The following is a 26,133-nucleotide window of genomic DNA, read 5'->3' as shown; positions in this document are numbered from 1 at the left end:
TCCCTGATTAATCCTTGCTTCTCCAAGTGGAGACTAATTTTGTCCTTCAGAATTTTTTCCAATAATTTTCCTACCACTGATGTTAGGCTCACTGGCCTGTAGTTCCCCGGTTTTTCCCTACTCCCCTTCTTGAATAATGGTACTACATTAGCGGTTCTCCAGTCCTCTGGCACATCCCCTGTGGCCAGAGAGGTTCTGAATATATGTGTTAGAGCCCCCGCAATCTCCTCCTTTGCCTCACACAGTAGCCTGGGATACATTTCGTCCGAGCCTGGGGATTTATCCATTTTTAGGCCTGCTAAAACCGCCAATACCTCCTCCCGCTCGATGTTAATATGTTCGAGTATATCACAGTCCCCCTGTCGTATTTCTATGTCTACATCGTCCTTCTCCATAGTGAAAACAGATGCAAAAAATTCATTTAGAACCCCTCCTACATCTGCCGGCTCCACACACAGATTGCCATTTTTGTCCCTAATGGGCCCTATTTTTTCCCTAGTTATCCTCTTACCCTTAATATACTTATAAAACATCTTAGGATTTTCCTTTATTTTGCTCGCCAGTGTTTTTTCATGGCCCCTCATTGATCTCCTAATTTCCTTTTTAAGTATCCCCCTGCACTTTTTGTACTCCTCTCGGGCTTCCTCCGTCCTTAGCCTTTTGTATCTGCCAAAAGCCCTCCTTTTTTTCCAAATCCATTCTCGTATATCCCCTGACATCCAAGGTTCCCTGGAGTTCTTGGAACCACCCTTGACCTTTACGGGAACATGTTGCCATTGTATGGTCTCAATCTCCCTTCTGAAAGACTCCCATTGCTCCGATGCGGATTTTCCTACAAGCAGCTGATCCCAGTCCATTTTGGCCAGATCCTGCCTTATCCTATTAAAATCGGCCTTCCCCCAATTTAGAACCTTTATTTCCGGCCCCTCCCTGTCCTTTTCCATGACCACCTTAAATCTCACCGAACTATGGTCACTGTCACCAAAGTGCTCACCTACTAGCACTTCTTCCACTTGGCCGGCCACATTCCCTAGAATTAGGTCCAGTACTGCCCCCTCTCTTGTAGGACTTTCTACATGCTGGCTCAAAAAGCTCTCCTGGATGCACGTTAAGAATTTTGTACCCTCTAAGCCTTTTACACTCTGAGTATCCCAGTTAATATTGGGGAAGTTGAAATCCCCCACTATTATTACCCTATTATTTGCACAATTTTCTGAGATTTGCCTACATATCTGTTCCTCTATCTCCCCCTGACTGTTTGGGGGTCTATCGTACACTCCCATCAAAGTGCTTGCCCCCTTTTTGTTTTTAAGCTCCACCCATATGGCCTCATTTGAGGAACCTGCTAATATATCATCCCTCCTTATGGCAGTAATTGATTCTTTAATTAATATTGCGACCCCACCTCCTCTTATACCTCCCCCTCTGTCTCGCCTGAAGATTCTGGACCCCGGAATATTGAGCTGCCAGTCTTGCCCCTCCCTCAACCATGTCTCTGTGACAGCAACAATATCATACTCCCATGTGTTTATCAACACCTTCAGTTCATCCACCTTACCATACTTTGTACCATAACATCTAACTTTCTATCTCTTTTGTAACTCCATTACTCTTTATTTTTCCTCTATCTCTCTTCCTTTTATTTTAACCCCCCTTCCCGACTATTACTTTCCTCTTCAAGCAACTACCCGCCCAATATCGGCCCAAATCGAGAATTGCCCCCACCCGTGTCAACACCTCATTCATTCGGCCTCTCGCAGTTCAGTTCTTTAAATGTCATCCTCATTCATCGTCCCACTGAACATACACATCTGACAATTCTTCGTCATGTTGTTTTTAAAATGTGACTTCCACTTAATTAAACGGTTTTGCCAATAATTTCACTTTTTTTTTTGATGCTAGTCTCACTCCTGATGTTAACAGCTGTGAGCGAGTGTCGTGAGTAGAAGCGTTTGTCCCGGAGCTGTCCCCTCTGCCGCGGTCTAAGCCCGGTCTGTAACCCGACACCGTGAGGTGGGGCTGGGCCGGGCCGTGAGGTTTCTGTTGACAGGAGAAAGAAAAGGCGGAAGTCAGGAGTTGGAGCCGAGCAGCAGCGCCATGTCAGGTCAGTGCACACTGCCCAAGGGGACAGTCAAAAGCGCGGCCGAACTCAAGAGGGCCAGATCGGGTGTTGCACACCCTTCAGCCCGCCGTCTGCTGTGCACGGGGCTCGTTGCATTTGTTGTTTTATAATTTTAACTCAACGCGGGGGACAAGCATTGCACTCGTGGTGCCGCCTTGCTACTTTCTCGCGATCTGTATGGTTTGGTTTTGATTTTTTTTTTGTTTGCCTTTTCCCCCTTTCAGTGCTGCCTGTGTTCCACGGTCCCAGCTCTGAAAGCCTGTCCTTGAATGATTTGGGCGGACACCACATAAAGCGCCAGGGCGCAGCCAGCTAACCAAAGGCACTGGATCAGGCACTGCCTGTCCTCTAATTTCAGGTTATTCGTGTAGTTATAAAATTTAAAAAACGACCTTTCTATACTCTTTGCATTAAATCTTAACGTGAGTCCGAGGAGCCGTTGGATTACATTTTGACGCTAATTTTGCCATCATTATATACATATGAAGACTAGGAGTGGACGACCCAGGCCAATTCCAGTTCCACCTCCAATCCAAATCTGCTCACGTTACTAAAAGACAACTCTTTCTAGATTACAATCGTCTATATGTGCGGGCCACATGGATAATTCGATTACTTAACACTTTCTTAACATGGTTACAATGTGTGTTTGTAGGTCTGTAAATGAACACATCGGAAAATGGTATAGCTGGCTCTTTTTTTCCCATATAAAAGGCAGTCCCTTAAACTTCTAGCTGTTCCATAGTTTCAGTCATGTTTATTGAAGTAATCTGGAAAGCATTAGGTGCACAAACCAGTATGGAAAAACTGCTAAGGAGTATAATTATGTTTTCACTGCATCTACTGTTTCCACAAACTGGGAGCAGACTCTCAATCAATGGAGTCTAACAGAAATTGGTTTGAACCCATTCAGGAAGAATTTGAACTGGTTATCCAGTCCTTTGAAAACTGAATTGTGCATGGAAACAGGAAGCAGGCTGAATTGTGAATAGTAATTTAAATTCGCCATGAAAGAAACATATTACATTTTCTTATTCCTATTCCAACACCCCCCCCCCCCACTGTTTTCTGCAAATTTTTTCCTCTCCCTTCCTTGCTAGGGTACAGTTCAATGAGTACCAGGCACCCTCTGGTACCTTGCCAAACGCCATAGCAGCCTGGCACAGTATGCAAGTGTGTCCATTTTTTTTCCTTAAGGCAGCAAATAGTTGGAGTGTGAACTATTAGTGGTCTGGGCAATACGTCAGCAATAAGTAGTGTCACAGCAAGTTTGTGCAATGTACATACTGAGCTGATTCCATTCCAGGCTCTGGAATAAGGGGGTGCTGGGCATATTGTGGAGTCTGTGTTCATAATTGTGCAGCAACACTTGTTCACCCAGCCTTAAGTGAAAATATTTTGCTTAAAGCAGCTCATAATTTTCCAGGTACTGAACTCGTATTTGGGCTTGATAACTGAGCCACATATTGGGACAGGGGTCCTGTGACACTTCATTGCAGTATTTTCCCAGAGATTATTTAACATTCAACCACAAAAGCACTGGTTTTGGGTAGATTTTGGAAAGTAAGAAACTTGACCGTTAGCGACCTCCACTTATTGGGGGAGAGACTTGCACCCTGTGCTGCAGTTGGTACCGGAGCAGGGTGGGGATAGTGTGAGCCAATGCCTGGCAGTCTGCCTACTGGGCTGCCCCATGTGTCAATGTTTGTTCAGGTTTGGGAAGGAGGGAGGCCAGTGTTTTACCACGAATCTCCAGCTCCTAACATTTCCAATGTAAACAAGGCATTGGAAGTGGAGGAGGTTGAGAAGAAGGCTGGGGGTTAGAGAAAAGAGAAAGGGGAATGGAGAGGACAGTGAATGAAGCAGAAATGGGGAGGGGAGATAGGTAGTGTAAGGGTGGGAGGTACAGACTGCATTGTGGACCCCATCACACTGTTCCTCTTTCCTCAGTCAGAACTGCAATGCAACCTAGAGCAAGGCCTGCGCCTTGTCTGAGATCTTGTGACGAGCTCTGTGGTGGGTGAGTTAGCGCATGTGATCCACATTGTCTGCCTCCTGCTAATGCACTAAAAGCAGCTGGGCAAAAAAATGACCCTGTTGGTTTGTATCTGAAATGTTGCTGTGGATATTGCAAAGAGCTAGGCAGTGCAGAGGCAACACCTGTACCATGGGAGCAACCAGCAGTTATTTTAAGTGCACCCTACATATTATATGCTTTCAACCTGCATATATTTTACAATTAATCTGTGAACTTCTGGCCAGCAGCAATGACATATGAATGGATTTACAGCAGTTAAATAGCGAGATGCATTAAATTTAAACTCTCATTTAATTTCATTGTAACTACTTGTAGTGTGCTGCAATCCTGTCCTTATGGGAGTGTCTTTTACCCTTATAATCCTGAATATCTGATCCAAAGTACTGTAGTGACCAACCACACACACACTGACTCAAAATGTTTTATTAGGTTAAAAATCGATCAACTATGAAGTGTACTACAATGAACCAGAATGCACTATTTTTAATAAAATATTCAAGATTTTCTTGGGGCATATGCTTCCAGATTGTTTTAGGAATGCATGTAGCAGGGAGCAGCATTTGGAAGGAATGTATACAATTTCATGTTTGCTAACTGCACAAATGGCTATTCCTCATGCATGAGCCTAGACAGTGAGTTTTAGAAAGGCCATTTTGGGGGAATCAAAGCCAAATGCAATCCTGTCTTTTCCTGATGTCCTCACATGCCTTTCCAGCAAAAATCACTAGACATTAATCAGGAGTGGGAACATTGGCCAATTTACTCCTCCCTAACTTAAAACACTGATACCAATGATAGCACCCCTATTGCCATCCTGGCTGAAATTAGCTAATTGAGCACAGGCCAGGGATGTAATCTGGAATCTTCCTAGTGTGTAGGCCATAGCTAATTACTGTCTTAAACAGCATAGTAAGCAGGAGAGTTTCACGGCCCACTTTCCAATCTCAAGGTAGGGCAAGTAATTTGTTGCAGCAAGTGATTTGTTATCACTCAGATCTGCTCATAAAGCTGCATTTTCTCTGCCTCTCGGACTTTTTATGCAAAATCATGGCATTTGGGCAGAAAGCCACGCTACTTATGGTAAATAGAAATTTTCTGGATTTGTCCTGGGTTTTTCCACAGTGCTGTGCCTCACCACCTACCTACTTTTAGGCTACAATTCAAAACCATCACAAATCAAATCTGCCGGAAGCCTTCAATATTCTTACACTATTGTCAAAACGCAACATAAAAATTGTAATTTTGTACAGTGGCTTTTGTCAGATGGTGAATTAAAATGGGAGATGTTAAAAAAATAAAACAATCCTCTATTGGAAAATAGTGTTAGAAATGCTGGGAACATTTTGAGAAAACAATTTCAGTATCTCTGGTCTTCGACTATAAATCTACAAACTGCAATTGGCCAATACACCAGAATCAAGGAGGGGAAAACATATTGGGGTTCTCGCAGCTGATTACTACCAAGGACTCCTGCTTGGAAATGTTTTTTATGGATGTACTTTGAGGCCATAATCAGATTTGACTCCATTGCTCTCCATTCGATCACATCATCTGTTGCTGCTCAATGTCTAGTCTAATTCTATCTCTTTGTCCAAAAGAAATAGGTTTTGAATTGACAAAAATCAGAGCGTGTTATTTGCATCAAACTTTCTGAGATCAGCTTATTATCATAATTCTGGTGTAGTTTTGGACATATGCAGAAAGCACACTAGTGTTGGGAGTGGAAAATTGTGTGACATTGAAATTGTGGGATCAATTAAAGGGGAATGTCACAATAGAATGGCAAAACTTCTGAAAGCCTTTAGAAAGGTTCAAAAGGCATCTCAGCCCATTACAGTCCCCACCGCAAAAGTGGACGCATTGGTGCTAACACAATTTGCCCGCTATGAACGGTAAAACCATAAAAGGTTGTAGCAATGAAATATCTCCTGCGGTTAACAGCTTATTGAAGTTCCCTGAAGTCTCCACTTTCCGCCTGCCTCCCATAACTGTTAATAGTGCAAACAACTGATTGAAGACCTGACTTTGCCTGAAATCAGCGGAGCTTTTAAATCGATAAGTATTGAAATGCACAAAATGGTCGGCATACTTCATACGTTTGAAGCAGCACCTTTATAATTGACGTCTATGATGATGACAAATGCCCTGTATAAGCAGCTGCCAGTGATAAGCATGGACGGTGTAAGTGGTTGGGACTTTAGTAGCCTTTGTCAAGGTGGAAGGAAGAATGCCTGCAAGAAAGTAGAGCCAAGTTTCAGGCTGACTATTGCTGTCACTGAATGTACCTATGTAATCTGATTGGGTTTGTTGGTCAATGTGCCTAAAAACCACATACTCTTTGGAAAATAAGAGTCTAAAAGGGGTAGAGGAGCAAAGGGATCTATGGGTACAGATACACAAAACACTAAAAGTAGCGATGCAGGTTAATAAGGCCATTAAAAAAGGCAAATCAAGCACTGGGGTTCATTTCTAGAGGAATAGAATTTTTTTTCATGGGATGTGGGTGTCGCTGGCAAGGCCAACATTTATTGTCCATCCCTAATTGCCCTTGAGAAGGTGGCCGCCTTTGCCTGAAATCAGCGGGCCATTTCAGAGGGCAGTTAAGAATCAAGAGTCACATATAGGCCAGACCAGGTAAGGACAGCAGGTTTCCTTCCCTAAAGGGCATTAGTGACCCAGATGGGTTTTTACGACAATCCAGTCGTTTCATAGTCACCATTACTAGCTTTTTATTCCAGGTTTTATTTAATTAACTGAATTTAAATTCCCTAGCTGCTTTGGATTACTAGTCCAGGTCTCTGGATTACTAGTCCAGTAACATAACCACAATGCTACCGTACCCACTTGAAAAGCAGAGAAGTTATGTTAACCTTGTATAGAGTCTTGGTTAGACCACACTTGGAGTACTGTGCACAGTTCTGGTCTCTATTATAAAAAGGATATAGAGGCACTGGAGAAGGTGTAAAAAAGATTTACAAGGATCTGAGAGGTTATAACTATCAGGAAAGGCTGAACAGGCTGGGGCTGTTTGGAAAAGAGAAGGGTGAGGGATAACCTAATAGAGGTCTTCAAAATTATGAACGGGTTTGATAGGGTAGATGTAGAAGATGTTTCCACCTGTGGGTTAGTCCAAAACTAGAGGTCATAAATATAAGATAGTCACTAATAAATTCAGTAAGGAATTCAGGAGAAACTTCTTTACCCAGAGAATGGTTAGAATGTGGAATTTGCTACCACATGGGGTAGTTGAGGCGAATAGCATGGATGCATTTAAGGCGAAGTTAGATAAGTACATGAGGGAGAAAGGAATATAAGGATATGCTGATTGGGTTAGATGAAGCAGGGTGGGAGGAGGCTCATGGGGAACATTAACACCGGCATCGACCAGTTGGGCAGAAGAGACTGTTTCTGTGCTGTAAAGTCGATGGTCCCAATATTTTTGAGGAGGTGCATGTTTGCTGCTAGGAATCCCGGAAATACTGAGAAGGCAGAGGTCCTGCTGAATTTAATGGCAGGACCTCATTAGAATTTTTTAACTCCGTTTCCCAACCGGCAGCTGGCCAGATTGAGAGGCTGCCGGCTGTTGGTCGGGAAAGTCTGCTGTAGAAGGCAGCAGCCTGGGACCACTGAGGTCGGTCAACGGCAGTCGAGAAGATCGGGGATTGGTGGAGGGCTCGGAGCATGGCAGCGAAGAGGGAGGGAGAGATCGGGGGGGGGCGGGGGGAGAAAGGAGAGACCGTCGGGGGGGTCGGCAGAGAGTCGGCAGATCACACGGTGAAGGTGGGTGGCGGGGGGTCAGCCGAGCGCGGGGAGGGAGAGATTGTGGCAGAAGATGTGCTTGAGGGACCGGGGAAGCATTCCTGCTCCTCCCGAGCCCTGGGAAACCCGGCCTGCAACCGTTAAATTTAAATGGCTGCCAAAATGCAGCTCCAACAACACTCAAGAAGCTCAACACCATCCAGGACAAAGCAGCCCGCTTGATTGGCACCCCATCCACCACCCTAAACATTCACTCCCTTCACCACCAGCGCACTGTGGCTGCAGTGTGTACCATCCACAGGATGCACTGCAGCAACTCGCCAAGGCTTCTTCGACAGCACCTCCCAAACCCGCGACCTCCACCACTTAGAACTACCACCTAGAAGGACAAGAGCAGCAGGCACATGGTAACAACACCACTTGCACGTTCCCCTCCAAGTAACACGCCATCCCGACTTGGAAATATATCGCCGTTCCTTCATCGTCGCTGGGTCAAAATCCTGGAACTCGCTTCCCAACAGCACTGTGGGCGGCTCACCACCACCTTCTCAAGGGCAATTAGGGATGGGCAATAAATGCTGGCCTTGCCAGCGACCCCCACATCCCATGAACGAATATTTAAAAAAATCTGAGGAACAGAGCCTCATTTACATATTATATAATGCCGGATTCGCCTCGCCAGAGCAGGTTACTCGAACGCCCCCTAACCCACCACGGTAAAACCGGAAGTAAGCGCGTTTGCAGCTGGTCAGAGTCGGGTTTCACATTTTACCCCCCCCCCGATCTCCCGGCTGTTGTGGAGGGATTAAAATTCTCCTCTATGTAATTCTATGTAATCTGATTGGGTTTGTTGGTCAATGTGCCTAAAAAAAAAGTCAAACCCGTTTCCAGTCATCTCTGGTGTTTGTTAGCCTTGTGTGGAAGTTGAATTGCTTTTCGCTTTATAAAAACTCCCATTTTATCGCAATCTGTGAGGTTGCCCGAGTAGTTGTAATTAAGTGGGTTTATCGGAAATGAAATAGTGAACAATGAAAGTTCTAGAGTTTTCAGTATTTGTTTACCACAGTTCACAGCAGTATATGGGGGTATAGTGGATACATTGCATAACACAGAACAATCTCCCCGCTCTCCCACCAGACATCCAGGCTTACTAGGACACTGAACCGTTTATCAGCAACATGCTAAATGTAACTCTGATTTATTAAATGATACCATGCAGTCGTATGCTGATGTTGTGGTATTTTACAGACTACTGCAATCGGCTGGAAAAGGACACACAGTTTCTAACAAATGAAGGTACGCTCAACGAGAAGCTGGTGGACAAAATTGTTCTTCACCTGTACAGAATCTACCCCCAAATTCTGAATAATACAGAAGCTGAAATGGTAGGAGAAGTGCATATGTAAAGTTACTACATGCCATAACATGCAAGTTTATAACCCTTAAATCTTTTTGTCGTCTTACTGGTGAATGTATATTTTGATCTCAATAATTATTTTTTAAAGTACAGTGGTGGGCCAATGGCACAACACATCACCTCCTGCAGAGGTTTGTAGAGGAATTTGCATCCCTAAACTCTCCGTGACTCTCACATTGTCAGGGGTGGTGATGCAGGGAGGGAAAATCAGAAGGTGAATCAACCCATAACACTTTTTGTCACCACCTTCTGGCTGGTTTCAAGCAGCTTTGTAAGAGGACAGGAACAGGCCAGGGAATAGGGCATGGTGTGATGGAACTGAAAGAGGGGGAGAATCATAGAGATTGCAGCATCATACGGTGGCTGTTTGGGCCATTGTGTCTGTGCTGTTGCTCACACTTCAGCTAACACTTCAACTGGAGCTATCTAATCTAATTCATTACTTGGCCCTTTTGCTGGATCCTTTTATTTTCTTGCTTTTCAAAGACGTATCTAATTCTCTTTTAATTGATATTAGTCCATGCCTCATTAGCCTCTTGTGGTGAAATGTTCCGTATTCTAATAACCCTGTGTGAAAAAATTCTTCCAACTTCCCCCTTTGTTCTTCTAGTGCTAAACCCGTGTCTTGTACTGATTCACCAGCCGGTGAAAACAATCTTTCACTATTTATAGAAAATACTGGAAACACTTAGTAAGTCAGTCAGCATTGGTGGACAGAACAGTCAAGTTAATGTTTCAGGTGTAGACTCTTGCGTTCTAAAACATTCACTTATCTGTTCCCTCTACAGACTGACCGGCTAAATGTTTCCAGCATTTTCTGTTCTTGCAATATTTTGCTTTTTACTTTCACTATTTACCTACTCAAAACCTTCCATAATTTTGAAAACTTCCATTTGATTCCTTTCTTAGCCTTTTCTGTTCCAGTGAAAAAATCCACAATTTTCCAAGCCTTCTCAACTCTTCATTCCCAGTATCATTCTAATGAATCTTCACTGCGACCTTCCTTTGGCTTTAACAACATTCCTATAACGGAGTACCCAGAACTGCACGCAGTACTCCAACTGAGGCCTAATGTCCTGTGGAAATTCAACTTCACTTTCTTGCTTTTATATTCAGTGCTGTTCTTTCATCGTCGTTGGGTCAAAATCCTGGAACTCCCTACCTAACAGCACTGTGGGAGTACCTTCACCACACGGACTGCAGCGGTTCAAGAAGGCGGCTCACCACCACCTTCTGAAGGGCATTTAGGGATGGGCAATAAATGCTGGTCTTGCCAGTGACCCCCACATCCCATGAATGAATTAAAAAAATCAAACCAGGAATCCCATTTGCTTTTTTTATGGCCTTTTCAACCTGCACACCTTTAAAGATTTATTTATCTGCTTCCCTCGGCCTCTCTGTTCCTCCACTCTGTTTAGAATCTGTCCAGGGACCACTTTTTCATGTTTTTTTTCCAAAATGTATAACTTTAACATTTATCCGCATTGAACAAAATTTTGAAGGGTAAGAATGTGGTATCTTGTTACTGTGAGCGTTGACATATGTTCAGTTGTTGAGGAGGGGGTCGGGAAAGAAGGGAAAATGTAACCAATTAGTGAAAGTGATGAGGAAAAGGCTGGAAAAGAAATTCACAGTCGCTTCTCTAACTTATTGCACAGCCTCCTTCTTAACCCTCACCATTCCCATGTCTACTGCTGGCAACTAGGAGATATGAGTGGCCAACGATCACTCTCTCTGATTGGTAAGTCGTTGTGTGAAGATCACAAATGGAAACATAGCCGAGCATACAGCTCCACAGCCCAATCAGCCAGAACTGTTGTTACAGTTTACATTGACGATTTGGATTCAGGAATCAGAAGTACAATTTCAAAATTTGTGGACGACACCAAATTGTGGGGGGGGGGGGGGGGGGGTGTAGCTAATACAAAGGAAGAATGCGTCAAAATGCAAGAGGACATTAATAAACTTGCAGAATGGGTGTGTAATTGGAAAATTAATTTCAATATAGTGTGAGGTGGTGCATTTTGGTAGGAAGAATAAGGAGGCCACATATTGCTTGGATAATAAGAGTCTAAACGGGATAGAAGAGCAAAAGGATCTAGGGGTACAGATACACAAATCACTAAAAGTTACAACACAGGTTAATAAGGCCATTAAAAAATGCAAATCAAGCACTAGGGTTCATTTCTATAGGGATAGAATTGAAAAGCAAAGAAGTTATGTTAAACTTGTATAGAACCTTGGTTAGACCGCACTTGGAGTATTGTGCACAGTTCTGGTCTCCATATTATAGAAAGGATATAGAGGCTTTGGAGATGGTGTAAAAAAGATTCACAAGGATGATACCAGAACTTAGAGGATATCCTTATCAGGAAAGGCTGAGCAGGCTGGGTTCTTTTCTCCATAAAAGAGAAGGCTAAGGGGTGACCTGATAGAAGTCTTTAAGATAATGATAGGGTTTAATAGGGTAGACGTAGAGAAAATGTTTCCACTTGTGGGGGAGTCCAAAACTAGAGGTTATAAATATAAAATAGTCGCTAATAAATCCAATAGGGAATTCAGGAGAAACTTCTTTACCCAAAGAGAGTGGTAAGAATGTGGAACGTACTACCATAAAGAGTAGTTGAGGCAAATAGCATAGGTGCATTTAAGAGGAAGCTAGATAAGCACATGAGGGAGAAAGGAATAAAAGGGTATGCTGATAGGGTTAGATGAATTAGGGAGGGAAGAGGCCCGTGTGTAGCATAAATGCCGGCACAGACCAGTTAGGCCGAATGGCCTGTTTCTGAGCTGTAGTTTCGATGTAACTCAATGTACTAACTATATTGTATTAATCATATTCTTTGGGTGCCTTCTTAAATGTTCTGTGTCATCTGTTTTAAACAAATACTTATGAGGTATCTACTTTTCACCCCACTATAATTGCTGCCGAGGTTCTTTTAAATGAGTGCTAACAACCTGAACTCCCTTAGCATTAGGGCAAATTCCAAATGAGAATCTTATAACAATCTATTATTTACAAATATGGTGAAAATGATAAACAGAGTACTAGTTAAAAAAAAAGTGTTTCCTGAAGCAGGTAGCACAGAAGAACTGGATAAATCACAGTACACCCCAGCTATTAAAATGATTGCTCGAATATGAATTATGTTTGAGTCCAGACTTCTGCAATCTGGGTTTTGACCTGAGATGAGTCACCATAGATAAAGAAGTTGAATTTCATAATGAAAAACATTTAACAATGGCCTTATATTTTGGTACAATTTAAATATCCTCTGTTAGTGCTGCTCTAAGGATAACCTTTGTTACAGGCTTATACCTTTTAATTTATCTCAAATGTTGGACTACTGTTGTCAACTCTGTTTTGAACACAACGTAATACTATATGTACTGACATCTTTTTCTTTCTAGTCCTCTGAGTTTCTGAATGAACTGTCTGACTCTACCTGCTCTTGACTTTTGAAAACAAAGACAAAACTTTCATTTGTAAGAACCTAGCTTATCAAGATTAAAGCATTACTTCTGACAATATGACCCATGAATTACTCCATTTAAAATTAGAGTTTCTTATCTGTACAAATAACATCTTTTCAATGTTCTTCAATTAAGGTAGTGTTAAGTTGCTTTTGCCTGTGTGTCAGCAGCTGGGAATCTCAGGTTACCTGGCCAACAGTAGTCTTCCAAAATCTACATTAACTGGTGATAACTGCCTAGTTAGAGCTCTGTTGTTAGAGCTCTGTTCATTTTTCAGCATAAATAAAAAGGTACATTAAACTCTGCAACAGGGAGCAATTGCTTTTGATTTTAGCACCTTTTGATCACTATGCCTCCTTCTGTTGTGGAGTTCTTTATTGATTACCTTGTTTATTAGGGTTTTTAAAAGTTAGCAAGGTTTCTGAAAATCCGTCAGCAAAATATTGACCAAGAAATTAACTGGATAATGACAGTTTGACCACAACTACTCTTACAGATGGCACTGCATATATCAATGATGCAGTCACAAGAATGTGAACAATCCTTAACTTTCATTTTGCCAAATTAAATATCAGGACACAGCTGAAAATTAAAAAGAAAGACTTGCATTGTACAATGTCTTTCACGACCTCAGGACTTCCCAAAGCGCTTTACAGCCAATGAAGTACTCTTGAAGTGTAGTCACTGTTGTAATGTAGGAAATACGGCAGCTAATTGTGCACAGCAAGGTCCCACAAACAGCAATGTGATAATGACCAGATCATCTGTGATGTTGGTTGAGGGATAAATATTGGCCAGGGGAGAACTCCCCTGCTCTTCTTCATGGGTTCCCATGGTGCCTTGGGATCTATTACGTCCACCTAAGAGGGCAGATGGGTCCTCAGTTTAACTCCTCATCCGAAAGACATCACCTCCGATAGTGCAGCACTCTCTCAGTACTGCAGTGGAGTGCTGGTCTAGATTTTGTGCTCAAGTTCCTGGAGTGGGATTGTGAACCCACAACCTACTGACTAGGCAAGAGTGCTACCACTGAGCCATGGCTGACACCGTTAAGATAAAAGACACACTCCTGGTCATGACAAATGAAGGTAAATTAGTATTTGTCCTGATGTGTTGCCCATCTGGTCTTATTCACTCTGAACCTTGCATTTTCTTCCTACAGTTCAGGAATCTAAAAACTCCAGTGTGCATTAGAATATCTGAGCTCCTCCTTCATCTGCAAAACAAGAACAACAGAGCCTGTAAGGAATTCTATAATGCTTTGGAGACAAATGATGCACAGATATATGGAAACCTGCCAAGCAAATATCTGGCCAGTAAGTTTTCAACTTCATGAAACTATTAAATAAAGTGGTTCTTTTCACTTGTAATACTGGATTTTATGCAAGCTCTAACAGTCAACATGAGTTACTTATACAAGACAATATTATCTGTATCACACAAACGCCATGAACCACATCCGTGTTAATTTTGATGTAAACAAGAATGTGCTAACCACAGTCATTTTCTGGTGACGTGATGCTCTTTTGCGATACTCCAGTAATAATAATGTGTGCAGTTGGAGGTCTGCATTTAGTCTTAATCACTATCCAGTGACGTGCAAGTGGGGAGATGTGGACATTGGTTAGGCACCGCAATGGGTTTGGTTGATTTCAATGGAATGAAAGTTGGGCGGGCTCTATAAAGACTGGGCAATCCACTGCCTCAGATTATCACCCAGGTTGAAGAGGAAAATCTACCTTATTATCATTTCACTTGTGTGTGACTTTGTCATGACGAAAGTGATGCACATCTGGTCACTTCCCTCCCCAAAACAAAAAACAAGTTTGCCAAACAATTTTTTTGTCAAGATGATTCTCCTTCAAAGTCTTGCATGGTGCATGCCAAAGACCAATATAAGCAATCTTTTTGAGTGCATGACATCTTAATCTGTCCTAATAAGCACCCCTTTAGATTGTGTTAGTTTACACAGTGCAGAAAAGTGAAACTAAATAGTAACTGCATTACTTTCTTTCACAGAAACAACAGGATCCGTGGGAGTTGACATGGATATCCACAACAGGGAGAAATACATACTCAATAACAGGGGTAATTTATTTTTAAAGTACAGTTTTTTAAGAGCAAAATAAGCAGTTGATACAAAAATGTGTAAGAACACTCTGAGCTTTATATAATTACTGCCTTTTATTGACATTTGTGTTGCGTTAAAATTCATATTTCACGAAGGGAAAGCTTACAAAAATGATTTTTGTGTACTGAAACTATATGGATTCATTATGTAAAATAAAGTAAATTTACACCTCTGTCCTTTTTAAGGTTTCATCTCACCAACAACTATGTCAATGTTAAAGTCTGTGCAGCAATTGGAGTCATCCTTTCATAGTGCTACAGTGTTTAGATGTGAAGTGAGATTATGCGGGAGTGCTGGACACTGACCCCTTCATATTCCACCATTGAGCCCAGTGCCGGATTGAACCATATGTGCTACCCACAGTGGACTGTCCATATTGTATGGCAGCTGTTGGTGAAAGAAGCCTTAGATTTTTGACCAGTTTCTCTGTTTTGCTTTTGACTATTAATAAATTTCAACCATTTGATTGCACTTTCATAAGTGACAACTTTTTGTTGGATACTTGAAGTGTATTCAATAAAGAGGATAGTATTAAAAATATTGCTGGTATGTAATAAATACTTAATTTAATGCATTGTGCTTGTTTTGCTGATCATCTCATCAGATTCATGTTGGTTTGCTGTGTCTGGAATGTTGTGCACCTGATCTTAATCACTTTAAGGCTGAAAATGTGTCTCAAAAGTCCACTGCAACCTATTTTCCATAATGGAAAAAAGCAAGAATGTAAGAGCCAGGGTGAATTTGGAGCCACCCTTTTCAAACAGAACATTGATTCACCACAGCTAAAATGCAGAATGAGTCACATTCTGCATTTCTGGAGAAATTTCAATTTCTTTGATGGTGGATCTTCTACCACCATGTAGAAAACAGCCACAAGGCTGTTTTTTTTTTAACTTGACTCATACGCAAGTGGTTAACTCTTTCCCATCCTTTTTTTTAATGGAAATTCCTGGCTGGTTTTGTCTGTTCTGGATGGGAGAGGAGGATTTAAAAGAATCGCAGATTACTGACATTTAACTCTACCTAACACTGCAGTTACAATAATCTGTTTTATAAAGCTAAACTGTGACATTTAATGAGCTAATGCCGCAGCCAGCTTTGGGTGTTATTCAGCCACAGTCTTATGTTTACATGTAATCCATATGTCCATTTCCTATTGGCATTTTAGGCTGAGTAATCAATTTCCCTCTGTGCCCCCAAACTGCTATTTTAAAATCAACTTTCTCTTCCTCTCTTTGGACTACCCTGTGCTATTGGCCATTTTCAAGCTAATAGAACAGGCAAACAGCAAGCTCCCAGAATTCTGCCAGTGTTTGTAGTAAGTCAGCCTCTAAGAGATGCTTGAGAGTGCCTGAGATGGCCTGTTCTTGCCTCTGTTGGAGAAGTCCGTGGTCCCCATGCAGTGCTGCTCCCTTCTCAGTAGCACTGCTTAGATCAGTAACTTACTGTACAAAGAAGCGTAGAGTGTACATGCATGTACACGTTCTGTGGTACAGTGGATTGAAGCACTGACATACTGTTCCAACATTCAGACTGAATACATTCAAATAAATCTAATTCATTTATATTGTATTTTTTGAAAATGTTTTCAATTCTGACTTTAGATAACATGTGGACCAGGAGATCCTAAATGTATTCCATATATATATATATATATATATATATAGTAAAAAATATTCTGCTTCCATTAACTGCAAAGCTTATATAAGCCAAAGGCATGGATATGTTAATGCAAGCCTTAGGCTTCAGAGCTCTTGTTTGCTTTCTCGAACCTGGCTTATGATTAACTCGTTTGACTAAAGTGGTCATGCAACTGGTACATGACTAGCTCTTAATCTACAATCTGCAGTAAATTGTGTGTCATTGAATGTTGCATTCATTTTCAGGTCCGGTGTTTTTTCTGGCTTGCTTTAGTGTTGCAGCAGGATTGGCTTTCCTTTTGTACTACTGTGAAGAAGGTAAGAGTGTATAATGAGTGAAGAAAATGTGAATTAAACTAATGTCAGAATGTCATGTCTGCCCCATAGTCTCCATACGTAAAGATTTTACTTTTAGTGGTTAGATTTACACAGATTGCAGAAAAGTCTGAAGTTTTTGTGAAGCTACACTGCCTTATATTTGAGTATCTCCAGCTATATGAGTGTGAGTAAACCTCTTTTTGCCACTACATTATCTTTGTGAAACCACCGATTTGTGTGTATTTAAATGCTATAAAGGGAATTCCTAACTTCACACCGATTTTAAAAAAAATATATACTTTATTCATAAAATTTACAACAATACATACAATACAGTTGTCATATCACATTTCAAACGTACACAATACAGATTATACAATTTGCAGGTTACATCAAGTACAGTTCAATGAACACATTGTACATAATTACAGTTCATGACACTCTAGGGTGCCTCATTGCATTACACTCAATACAGATTATTGATTACAGGTATATTACAGGTACATCACATCAACTGAATTTTACATTCTGCCCGAGGGGGTTTTTCCCTGATTGCAGCCCCTCGGTATACAATGGCGGGAAGGCTCTAAACGGTTGCCTTTCCCCACAGGGCCTTTGCGGCGGCCGCACCCAGCCTCAGTGCGTCCCTGAGCACGTAGTCCTGGACCTTGGAATGTGCCAATCTGCAACACTCGGTCGAGGACAGCTCCTTGCACTGGAAGACCAGCGAATTTCGGACAGACCAAAGGGCGTCTTTCACCGAGTTGATGGTCTTCCAGCAGCAGTTGATGTCCGTCTCGGTGTGCGTCCCCGGGAACAGCCCGTAGAGCACAGAGTCCTGTGTTACTGAACTTCTCGTGACGAACCTGGACAGATACCACTGCATCTCTCTCCAGACCTTCTTTGCAAAGGCACATTCTAGAAGGAGATGAGTGACGGTCCACCGATGGACTAGGGAAATGATGCAGGGTCTACTTTTTGTCATACATTAAATAGTGTGCTATTAATTGTTCAATCACAACAGTATGCCTATTATACGTTAGTGCAAATTTTACATACATTTGAAGTATGTTTAAAAACTAGTTCAATTGAAATACCAGAGTTGGTATGTATCTGTATTTCTAGTGCCAGTAAAGGGCAATAAGTAACATTGCAGACATGAACAGTAATGCCCTGTACCAGGCAATACAGAGTTCCGCACATAATGAAAGACATAGCAAAACACTGGAGCAGAGGGAAAAAGCAGAGCAGAGACAGCAGGAAGGAAAAACAAAAAGACTGAGGGGTGGAGCTAAAAGAATAGTAAAAAATAAGCAGTTTTAGATTGCTTTTGAAAGCAATGATGGGAGGTGGCAAGTTGGAAGGAATTAGAGAGGGAGTTCTAAAGCACAGGAACACAATGGATGAATGATTAACTGCCAGTGGTGGAGTAGAGGAAGCAGAGATTGAAAAGTAAACTACTGTTGGAGGAGCAGAGAGTGCATTCAGAGTTGCATGGCCGGAGCACATTGCTGAGGTACGGTGGGGTGAGACCATGGAGGTATGTAAAAAGGACAAGGGTCTTAATATCAATTTGCTGGGGCACCTGTGCCAGTGTAGCCTGGCAAGGACAGGGCTGATGGGTACACAGGATTTTGTGAATGAATTGTAATTTGTGGAGAGTAGAGGCTGACTAGTAGTACATTTGAGAAGTCAAGCCCTGAGGCGATAAAGGGGCAGTGGGGTGAGGTAGGAGTGGAGGCAAGTGATGTTGCAAAGGTGGAAGAAAGTGGTCTTGGTAATGGATGTGGGGAAGGAAACAATTAATTGTATGTAATTTAAAGTTTTACAGCCATTTTGTGAACTGTGTTCAGAAGGGGTCAATGGCACTGTTTATTCTCTTGTCACATATATTTCATTGGTTGTTGCTGATGGTGATGCATGAACTCAAAAGGTCAGGAAAGTTACATTATGATGCTCTCCTGCCATAACACCAGGTCAAAACTTGATCTATAGTTTGGGCTGCCAGTCATTTTTGAAAAGTCTTTTTTCTTGTTCAATATATAGTGGTGGGAAGCAAACCTACAAATTAGGTTAAAATGTGATAAGACTATATTTCATAAAGTTGTTTGGTTGCAATCTATCTGATCATCAATGATTTTAGCTACATTTACACAGTTGAACGGAAGTCCAAAATTAATAACGATAAGGCAATATAATAACATTAGTTTTGTGTTGAAAGACACCATGTACCCAGATCTCATTCAATTGAAGGCAGTGAGGTTGAGCCACTAACAGCATGTAAGAAAATGTTTTTCAGTAATTTCACTCATGACTGCTTATGCATTGACCCCAGATCAATTTCTTTTGATCTAGTTTAAGGATTTATGACAAATATAAATTATTAATTTTATTTATCAATGGTTCAGAAAATTTATACTTTAAAGTTAGCAGTCAGACTAGCTATTTCCATATTTGAAATTGATATTGCATAGTGATTTATTTATAATTCTATCTGCAGATGCTAAATTTGAAAGTTCTGCAAAGAAGATATTAGGATTCTCTGCCCTTGGTGTTGGAAGACGAGCTAGAAGGTACTTGTTAGCGTACTTTGAAGACCAAACAACGAGGAACTAATGAAAGTAGAGCACGTCAATGCCTAGCATGTCTGCCTCATCAACAAACGACTGGGAATACATACACTTTCATTTTACAGGACAGTTCTTCTGCCGATACCAAAGATAGTTATGTTTATGTATTTGTATTTAAAGTAAATGCACTTGCCAAAAATATTATTACTGCCTTTCACCACTTATGTGGGCCAAAACCTCAAATAATATCAGAAGACAATGGTATAATCTACAATATCAAAAAAAGCATGTGGCTTTTACCTCCTGTGCCCATACATTGCCGGCAGCTAATAAGCAAAAACAGGTATTCAGCTATCCATCCTTTTTAATGAAAGTAACTAAGATTTAAACCAGTAGTTTTGGATAGTTCACTGACCCGCAACAGAAAAAAGGATCCAAGCGTTCAGGGATTTGTAATGAATGTTGCCTCTTACTGAGAGCTCTTGAGATTGTCCCAGATTAGTTTAAAACTATAATTATACTGGTGCTGCAAGTGCAGTGCCAGGACTATTAAAGCAACGATGGTGTATGAATGTATACTGGCCGCTTGTAGCTATGAGTGGAGGGGATGATAGCAGAGCTCCATGCAAAGCTGCTCAAACAGATAGCTGGAGTGATTTCGTGCTACTGGTGTATTTTTGTTTTACTGATTATATATAAAAAAGAGTTGGCAGTTCTATCAGCAAATGATAATAAGTTGTACCACTTGAGCTTTAAAAAAAAGTAGAAGACCAAATTCACAGTGATTGCAGTTACAGTGTGGCTGTGCGAAACCAATGTGAGGCCACCACGAGAGGTGCTCTTGCATACATCAATACGACCAAAGATTGAAGAAAAACCATCAATGTTAAGCTGCTTTTTTAGCACAGGAAAACCAAAGATCTTGGCACCTTGCTACTGATTTGAATGCAGTATACTGGCAGCATTAGATAGTCTAGACTCTTGGTGGATAGAGGCACAAAATAATCAGCTACGAGAGGCCTTAATTGAATGTGTGGAGAATGAGAATGCCACTTGGAGTTTAGTCTCTGAGGTCTAGCAGCATGGCACTGACCTACCCATACAGTACCTACTTGACTTTATGCCTGGTACTACCATTCTCCATTGTCAACTTGAGCCTGGACAGAAATAAATAGTTTGAAGAGGCATTTTTATATCTATAATAACGTATCTGTCCATTTGCTAATTTATCAATTCTAACGGTTCTTTCTCTCAAATGCTGAAACCCTTTTGTTACTGATTTTCTCACTTCTAGAAAGAAAGTAACCTCACCAGACCCTGCTACAATGAGGTCCTGACTGCTGATAGTTACCAGCACCTTTACTTATAAGGTCAGCAGTGAAACAGTTGAACCTGCTGTGATTCTACATTAAATTGTTTTTAAAAGATGTTAGATTGCAGCAGATTAGCTTGGTTTACCATTATCGTTCATTACAATCACTGTCCTGCTTATCAGCAACTTGAATCTTGGCACAGCAGTATTTGAAAACAGGAAGAGGATTGAAGGCTTACAATTACAAAACTGTAAATAATGCTAGTTTATCTGATGAGAAAACATTATTGATCTTTTTGAAACTGAGTGTCTTGAAACTGGAACTAGTAGACACTTCATCTGTCTGATGATTTTCTTGAAACTGTTCCCTCTCGTTACTTAATAGATGATATACGTCAGGAAGCAGGAAGTTGAGACCCACATTTTGAGTGGTTTGAGCAGCTATCTGACATACTTTCCCATTAACAAATAATTTAGTATTTATATTTGCAGCTGAAAATTTCATTATGTTCCTGCAATTAAATGCAGGACATTTGGAGTCTGTCTATTCAGCAGTTTTCATGTTATTACCATTATAAATGTATCTAATGGTAAGCATTCTTGGGTCAAAATCATAACTTGTTGTCAAACGAAGCACCCTCATTTTATAGGATTAAAGTGTTAGAAATATTTCCTTTGTAGTACCAGTAATTTTAGGTAGGTGGCAGACTGGTAGAATTTGTAAAGCTTGTTTACAAATGCTTGTTTCGGTTGACTAACATCCTGTTTAAGGATGTGGTTACACAGTGGTCTCACTCTGAGCTATAAGTTGTAAGAAACTTCGGTTCTTGGCCTTTATAACTTCAGGGAATTTATACTGCCACATTTGATCATTTGGAAACAGCGAGATCTCCAGCTAGTAGGTACTTTATCTGTCTGGCATTTCTCATGGAACCTACAGTTCCCCTCTCACCTGACTTGAACAAGGGATACACATCAGGAAGCAGAAACTATAAGACATAAAGTTTGAACTGCTATCCTAATGCATATTTCTTCCTTACCATACCGTCACTTTTTTGTGATGTATTATGCTATGCAAGGAGAGGTGCTTGGCAATAGGATGTGATTAACACTATGGCATACAGAGGGAGAGGAGAGTTCCTTTGTGTTCATTGTTTAATGTAGAGATTGGTAAAAGAGAAAATGGACCAAAGAAACATCAGTGAGGCAGAAAACCTGTTAAAGAAACAGAGTATTGAGAATTAGAGGGTTCATGCTCAATAATGAATAAAGATGAAAGAGACACAGAGTAGCAAGGCAGGAAAACTATCCAGCAATACATGAGTAGGAGGAATTTGAGGAATACACAGTAACATTGGGAAACTAATTCCAACAGCATTAAGCAAGACACATAACACACCAGTCATAAACCCATCAGTGTGATATATTTGGCAGTATCTGTCTTGCATTGTGCTCCCAAGTTTCTTTAAAGGAGCATTCCACCATAAATGGAATCCTTGACACTAGTGCTATTATAGTCATTTAGAGGCAAATCTCCAGCATCATTTGGCTTGGCCTCTATTTCTGTGCCAACTGCTACGTTTGCAACAAAATGAAAATCATTGAGCTCCTCTCTTTAAATTGATACCTCAAGCCTTGCAGAATGGAATGAGCAACTTGAATGATGTCATCATGTCCGGTGCTGTGCAAACTAGTACTCATGAACTTGCTTGCATCAGGTGGGAAAAAATTACAAAATCATGAACTATGTGAATTAAGAGTGTTACGTTAATCTGTTTAAAAATGAAGTGAATGCAGAGCCTGGTGTGTGTAAATTTGTACAATGTCACTTCAGGATTTATTTAATTTTTTGTACTTTTAGCAGAGATAGAAAGGCAAGCTCCATTATAATCATTAACAATTAGCAATAAATAGATGTTTGTCAACAAGCCTTGTGTACAGTATTATATCCACATTCACTCTCTATTGAAAATAGTGGAACACTCCAGTTGGAAAACAAACTTTAGTTTAAGGGCAATTATGATATATATATATATATATATCATTGAAAAAAATTTAATCACAGTGTGCTTGGACTTGTGATAGCAATTTATTCTGTGCGCTATATCTTATTTTTAACTTAGATTCATATTTAATCTCTAGGATGCTTCGTGGTCTATGCACCAAAGCTTCTTCCAATGACATTCTCTTGGCTGGTTGTTTTTACCATTGGCTGAACGTGATCCCAACAATTCATTGTCAGCTTTCACCATTTTTCATCTATAGTTCCCTGATTGATTCAGCAATCAAAGAGCTTTCTCTGTTCCTGGTGATATAGCTTATTGGTGTATCATTGCCTGTCTTGTGCAATGAGAAAAGACAATTTGTATTCAGATGTTCTCAAATAGACAGTTCTTAATGTCAGTAGGCTGTCGATGATAGGGGAAGGCAGAGCAAGGAACTGTGAGCCACTTCCCCATCAGGCAAGTAAATTCAGGCTGTCCTTGTCTTTTCTAATTGGCTAGTTGGAGAACTGCATTATTGGTGTCCTAGAAGCAGATGACCTGCCTTACTTCTCAGCTCAGGGACAGTAAGGCAGATTTTAACTAGTGGGCAGCTGGCCGATAGTGCCGGTGGGAGGGCTGGTCCATTTCAAAGGCTGGGCCTCATTACCATTTACGCTACGGGCTGCAAGTGCAAAATGGTGTCCTGATGCAACTCGCCGACTCCAGGCTTGCACAATACCGGGCGGTCAGGAGGCCAACCTGGCCGGGAGAAAGATGGTCCGGGAGGTAACGTCACGCTCAATTTGCATTGGTAACTGAGGCTCCCACCCAGCAGAAGGCCCTGGAAAAAATGGCAGCAGATTGGGAATGGGGTGGTAAGTCTACCACCTCCATTTTAACTCCGCTACCTCCCCCGTTTCCGCCAAATGGAGGGAGTTGAAATTTAACCCAGTGTTCGGAGTGGGGAGACTGAAGGATTGAGAAAAAAGATTAAAAATGGAGGAAGGGTTCTTCCTCCGGAAAGGTCATTTATGTTGCATTCAAACTACCAGGTTAACATTGGTGCAAGGAGATTTTGGCTTCACACCAACGCTACACTTGTGGAGCGTAAATCAGGCCTGAACTGACTACAAAGTAGCGGATGAAACTATCGCCTCCAGGGAATCTCTCAGCTCTGCACTCTGATACCAAGTCAGGCCCTGGTTCTGGATTCAGGCTTCATTTTTCCAAAAGTTTGCATGAATAGTGCAATTTATCTTGCTTCAGCTGCTCACAAAATAATTACAGTTAGTCTCTGGTACACACAATGGGGAAAAACAGAAAATCCTGGACTATAACCAGATTTGCATCGAACAAGACCAGCCATGCTGTAGGAATATTATGTAGATCTTAGAAAAGATTTGTTTAAGATACATAAATCACTAAAAATAGCAACACAAGTTGATAAGGCCATGAAGAGTGCAAACAACGTACTGGGGTTAATTTCTAGAGGAATAGAATACAAAAGCAGGGAGATAATGTTAAATTTATATAGAATCTTGGTTGGACTACACTTGGTGTACTGGGTGCAGTTCTGGTCTCCATACTACAAAAAGGATATTGAAGCAGTGGAGAAAATGCAGAATAGATTGACAAGAATGTTACCAGAATTGAGAGGATGCAACTATTTGGAAAGATTAAGCAGGCTGGAGCAAAAGCTCTGGAAAAGAGAGGACGAAGAGAAGACCTAATAGAGGTCTTCAAAATTACGAAGTGGTTCGACAGGGTGGATGTGGAGAAAAGGTTTTCACTTGTGGGTGAGTCCAGAACAAGAGGTCATAAATATAAGATAGCCACTAACAGATCAAAAAAAGAATTTAGGAGGAATTTCTTTACAGAGTGATTGGTGAGAATGGAACTCACTACCACATGGAATAGTTGAAACAGATAGCATTGTTGCATTTAAGGGGAGGCTTGATGCGTGTTTGGTGGAGAAGGGAATAGAGGGATATGGAGGCAGGCTGGGAAGAGGAAGAAGCTTGTGTGGATTATAAATACCAGCATAGACCAGTTGGGCCAAATGGCCTGTTTCTATGCTGCAGATTCTATGCATCATAGAATTATACAGCATAGAAGGAGGTCATTTGTGCCGGTGCTGGCTCTTTCTAAGAGCTATCCAATTAGGTCCTCTCCCTTGCTCTTTCCCTGTAGCCCTAAAAAAAATTTCCTTTTCAAGAATATATCCAATTCCCTTTTGAAAGTTACTATTGAATCTGCTTCCACCATCCTGCAAGGCAGTGCATTCTAGATCATATGCAAGAGACATTTTCCAATTAATGTGAGTTTTTTTTTTAGAGAATATGGCTTTGAAGGGTTTAATCAATTTCTCTAATATAACTGTGCAGTACCATGCATATTTCTCTAGGAATTGTTTTACTGTAGAGGGTTCTGCTCTTACATGCCATTTTGCTATGTACAAACTCCCTTCTTGTATTCTCACTTTACAGAATTAGATGTAAATTATCAGATTATTCTGAACCAGGTTTGTTGTTTTGTTGCTGGATTAATCTGCCTTCAGTAAACGTTCAGCTTGATTTACGACACTTTTTATGAATCTGAAAGCCAACTGTATGAATTACGAAGAGGAATCATTTGATGCTACAAAATTCAGCAAGTGAAAATTGTGTAATGTTTCCCTTTTTCTCTTAATATTTATCCCAAAGAGGTAGAATTGCAGTCTCTGTGACATTAAAACTCAGGGTTGTAGTTTTACTTTTCTGGCCCTTTTTGGATTTAAATATATCACATTAGAAGTACAGTTTTTCTGTTTGGGGTTACAGAAATTCAATCAATTTCTTATTGGCAGTTATTGATCCCCATAGTATTAAAAAGAAAACATAGTTTATATTATGGTGCTGTGACCATCTATTTGTTCCTCAGTACAAATAACTTAGCGACTGTTTGCTGCAAATGAATACTAGAACACTCCTTAACAACGTACTGCACTCACCCATTCATTATTTATTTGTATCTTTCCTGGTTCCCTGGTTTCTTCCCCTTGGTCAGTTCTTTCCCTGATTCATGGCTTGGATATTGTGCCACTTGCTAGTGGATGCATGGAAAATGTTAAATGTCACTCAAGATTTAAGCACCCCAACCTACTATTACTCTATTTTCTTTTATTTCTGCTTGTGACGTCCTTGACCAGGTATTGTTTATACGTTCTGTCAGGATTGCATGGCCTCCACCTTTAATTTTGTGCCTTGTATAGTATGATTTTGAGTTGATATATATTCATTTTTTGTAATTCTATTTTTTTTTCTTCATGTACTCACTTGTATCATGTCATTGTATGGGTTAAAACTGCAAAATAAAAACTTTAAAAAAA

At 40.9% G+C, this 26,133-nt stretch overlaps 1 protein-coding gene across 2 annotated transcripts; it reads left to right on the top strand.

Annotated features, from left to right (window-relative positions):
- The first annotated feature begins 1,869 nt into the window (after positions 1 to 1,869).
- Positions 1,870 to 26,133, top strand: LOC137334168 (caspase recruitment domain-containing protein 19-like). Of its 2 annotated transcripts, XM_067998729.1 has the most exons (7): positions 1,870 to 2,104; positions 9,168 to 9,304; positions 13,973 to 14,126; positions 14,830 to 14,898; positions 16,828 to 16,899; positions 19,400 to 19,472; positions 20,764 to 26,133. In XM_067998729.1, exons 1-7 carry the CDS (start codon positions 2,098 to 2,100, stop codon positions 20,804 to 20,806), a joined length of 555 nt encoding a protein of 184 aa, XP_067854830.1. In that variant the 5' UTR covers positions 1,870 to 2,097; the 3' UTR covers positions 20,807 to 26,133. The 2 variants fall into 2 exon arrangements, with proteins under 2 accessions (XP_067854830.1, XP_067854829.1); XM_067998728.1 differs by having other exon boundaries at positions 1,874 to 2,104; positions 19,400 to 26,133.

Source organism: Heptranchias perlo, chromosome 17 (genome assembly GCF_035084215.1).
Source record: "Heptranchias perlo isolate sHepPer1 chromosome 17, sHepPer1.hap1, whole genome shotgun sequence".
Taxonomy (NCBI): Eukaryota; Metazoa; Chordata; class Chondrichthyes; order Hexanchiformes; family Hexanchidae; genus Heptranchias; species Heptranchias perlo.
The sequence above is the reverse complement of the archived record's forward strand: the minus strand, read 5'-3'. Positions and strand labels throughout refer to the sequence as shown.

Bases quoted from the DNA above. Each gene is read 5' to 3' on its own strand.
- LOC137334168 (XM_067998729.1), top strand. The intron at 9,305-13,972 runs GTAGGAGAAGTG...TTCTTCCTACAG, and splicing joins ATAATACAGAAGCTGAAATG to TTCAGGAATCTAAAAACTCC. The intron at 14,899-16,827 runs GTAATTTATTTT...ATTCATTTTCAG, and splicing joins ATACATACTCAATAACAGGG to GTCCGGTGTTTTTTCTGGCT.